General features: G+C 37.5%; 1 protein-coding gene across 1 annotated transcript; it reads right to left on the bottom strand.

Moving 5' to 3' along the window:
- Nucleotides 1-256: 256 nt before the first annotated feature.
- LOC103404881 (transcription factor CYCLOIDEA-like) lies at nucleotides 257-2,365 on the bottom strand. Its single transcript, XM_008343846.4, has 2 exons — nucleotides 767-2,365; nucleotides 257-662 (listed from the first exon to the last, which is right to left on the bottom strand). The coding sequence occupies exon 1, from the start codon at nucleotides 1,958-1,960 to the stop codon at nucleotides 803-805; it is 1,158 nt and encodes a 385-aa protein (XP_008342068.2). The 5' UTR covers nucleotides 1,961-2,365; the 3' UTR covers nucleotides 257-662; nucleotides 767-802.
- Between the last annotated feature and the right edge of the window lie 1,157 nt (nucleotides 2,366-3,522).

The raw sequence follows: 3,522 nt of genomic DNA on the forward strand, positions 1-3,522 counted from the left end.
TCATTAAGAAATTGAAACAAAGGGGAATAGAAATTTCACATCCTTAAGCTTATCAATCAGGTGATTAATTTTATCAAACAGGGAACAACTATTTGTCATGGATAGTCTCACTACTGCAAGCATAAACCCTGTTCATCAAGCATCTTCTGGCACTGATCCTTTTCTTTGGTGATATCACTAAGTTAAATCAGATGCTAATTGTCAGAGCAGGAATATACACCTATGTGGTGTGTTTTGATTGTTTAATTATAGCATATTTATACCTGCTTAAATGGTACCTTATATTAAATTCGAATAGAAATGTTTACAGCATAAGCTAAACTATTAAACAAAAAAAGGCATTACAACTAACAAATACCTCATCAATGTCATTTGATGTTTTCATAAGGGACGTGGTTTTAACATAAAGAAATGCATACTTGTAGGGGTCTATATAAAATTCTGATCAAGTACTGGTTATGCGTTGCTAAGGAAAACCATCTCCAATTGGATCATGTTTTGTAACTCTTGGGGAGCTGTAAAACAGTGGATAATCTAATGAGCATTCAAAGAAATACATGAACAAAATATAGCTTACTTCTTCGATCGAAGTTAATAAATTGGAAGATAATCGATGTATTTGCCAGTTAATTCCGCAATTAACCCTCCCAAGATTTCAGTTCCTGCAGATGGACATCTTAATCAATAAATGTGGAATTGTAAATTAAACAAATAAAGAGAAGGGCATGCCTTTATGTACTATATATACATATGTGTACATGCATACCAGTGGAAATTAAAATTTATGGTGGCAGTGGCACAATTAATGCTCGGGCATGGGGAACGAGCCATTGATGTCCCAATATTGAGATGAATTGGTAAATTGGAGGTAGCTGCTGCTGGAACTCTGATCAGTAGTATTATAATTTGAAACTACCGATAACTTCATTTTGTTTCTTTTGATCAAAGCAGATTGATCCTCCTCCTGACAATGATGATGATGAGCTTGATTATCCAAGAGGGATCCCAGTTCTTGATTCACATGATGATCTCCAAAATTAACCTTCGATGAGGATGAGATGTTTGTTTCATGATCATTAAGCTGCTCATTGAATAAGTTCATTTGGTTCAAGATCTGATGAGGCCTCCTACTAGTAATGCACACCTTTTTTGCTCTTGTCCTTTCCCTTGCCCTTGCTCTTGCCTTTGCCCTCGATTCCTTCGCAACATAAGCCCCGGCAGATTCAGATTCTTTCAACTTCATCATCACCATCTCTTTTTCTTTGCTGACTACATGATTATCCACCTCGTTTATGTCCGGAACAACATCCTTGCACTCGGAAGTGGAAGACAAACTCTTGGACCACTCAGAACTGCAGCTCAAGTTATTCTTCCGTGTTCCGAGATCCCTGATGGCCTTTCTGGACTTGTTTAGTAGCCACTCTAGGGTTTTACTTGCCGTGTCAAACCCTAGCCGGTCTTGGAGGTCAAAGAACTGACGGGAAACGTCGATGGACAGCCTTACCCTCCGGTCCCTCAAGCCCTGAGCGGTGAAGATCTTGCTGTGCCGGTCTTTCTTCGCCGGTGCTACTACTACATCTTGCCTAGTGGAATGAAGAAAATAAGGAGTAATATTATCACTACCAATGCGACCATAGTTACTGTACTGATGATGATGATGATCTCCACAAGATGCGGGGGCATTTATACTAGGAGGAACAGTGTTTGATGAAACTCCCAAATGGGTTAGGGTTTGATGAGCAGAGGGGCCCATTAAAGAAATATTTTGGTGTGAAAATTGACCACAGAGGGAATCATGAATGTGGTGAAACAAAATCTCTCCAGTGCAGGTTACTAGGTTAACACAAGGAGAAGGAGGAGGAGGAGGAGGAGGAGGAGGAGGAGGATTTGTAGAAGGAAAGGGAAAGTTAGGTTGAAAAGGACTTACAGTATTGCTATTACAACAGGAAGATGAAAACATGATATCTTTTTCCTCAGGCAGTCCTTATACAATATAATACCTTTGTTAAGAGAGCCTCCCCTTCTTTTTAAACACTAGAAGAGATTATCCTAATTTCAAACAGGTCAAATTAAGAGAGCTTCTTCATACTCATAAACTTCTCATGACTTCGCTTTTCAGACTCACTTTCTCAGTGCAACTTCAGATCCATCTGTGTTCTAAAAAAGAAGATCAAGGGGAGTGAGCTTTACAGTGATAGATGGTATCATTTGATATAGACACAAAAGCACTAATGAGTGGGGGATTGTTTGTGTTAGAGACAGCTGAAAGATGGGTTTTTGGCTGGCTCTGTTTTTCTTCTTTTCTCTCGTTTTTGTTTTTTCCGGTGAGTCTTTCGTGGGTAGTATAGTTATCCTCAGGGCAAAATCTTGAAGGTACAATGGTGAGCACAAAAATATTACTGGACATGGAAAGCGCAAAATGTGGGTTTGTGCCATTTACTGTGGAAACACCATAACCTAACCAAAGACTGATGGGAAATTTTAACAACCCAACTTTTAGACCCGTTAAAATTTCCAGAAAAGGGAGAACATACTGAATTAATTAACTAGGGTTAGGTTAGGCAACACCTTAGCCTAGATAATAATTTCCACGCGCATCTTCTCACTTTAAAAAATGATGTGATATCCACACACCATTTTTTTATTTCTCACACATTCTTTTAATATTTAGCCGTTGGATCTGATGAATTGAAGAAGATCAAATGATAGAAATTAACAAGGGGTGTGAGAAAAGTAAAAAGAGGTGTGTGGATAGCACACCCCCTTTCAATAATGTTATTCTTACCATCTAGTTATACCACTTTTTGTATCATGTCTCTAATAGAGATGATATCCACATACGTTGGTGGGTCTTACCTCTATTAGACAATCTCAAACTCTTGAGTTAAAACCTAAATTTTTTAACCTAGAAAATTTAGGTTTTAACTCAAAAAAAAGTTTTCTGCTCAAACCTTTCTATGTTAAATTTTTAGGGCGGGGTTATTAAAGAATGAATTTAGAATCATTTTTTTCTTAAAGTAACTTAAAAAATTATGTAGACTATATCCCAAAGTGGACAATATCTAGCTACGGCGGAGTTGAGTTCAGGATGTGGTGAGGGCCCGAGCCAGGATATGACATCTTAGTCGTTAGATTCAATGAAATTATAAATATAAAACAAAAAAAAATACACATATATGGGAGGCCAGCCCCAATAACTCAGGGGGGGGGAATCCTGGCCTAAATTTGCCCTAGAAATAAGTTATAGGTTAAAATTCATATTTGTCCCAAGGGTTGGTGCAAGTTCGGGTGAATTTAAAACCTAAAATTTAAGTTTTACTCTAAAAAATAGAGTAGGTCTTAAAAAGATGGTACAAGTGATGGTATAATTAGATTGTAAGTGTAGCACTATACAGTACTCATTTTATTCACTAAGCTATGTGATGGTCTAATAGAGATATATAACATCTGTCATTTGAAATTCTCTCCCACACCCTTTAATATTAGTAACCAAACAGCCTCAAACATTTCAACCTTAACCAA

This window comes from Malus domestica, chromosome 17 (genome assembly GCF_042453785.1).
Source record: "Malus domestica chromosome 17, GDT2T_hap1".
In the NCBI taxonomy this organism is placed as follows: Eukaryota; Viridiplantae; Streptophyta; class Magnoliopsida; order Rosales; family Rosaceae; genus Malus; species Malus domestica.

Coding starts and splice junctions, on each gene's coding strand:
- LOC103404881 (XM_008343846.4), bottom strand. CDS start 1,960: ATGTTTTCATCTTCCTGTTGTAATAGCAATACTGTAAGTCCTTTTCAA.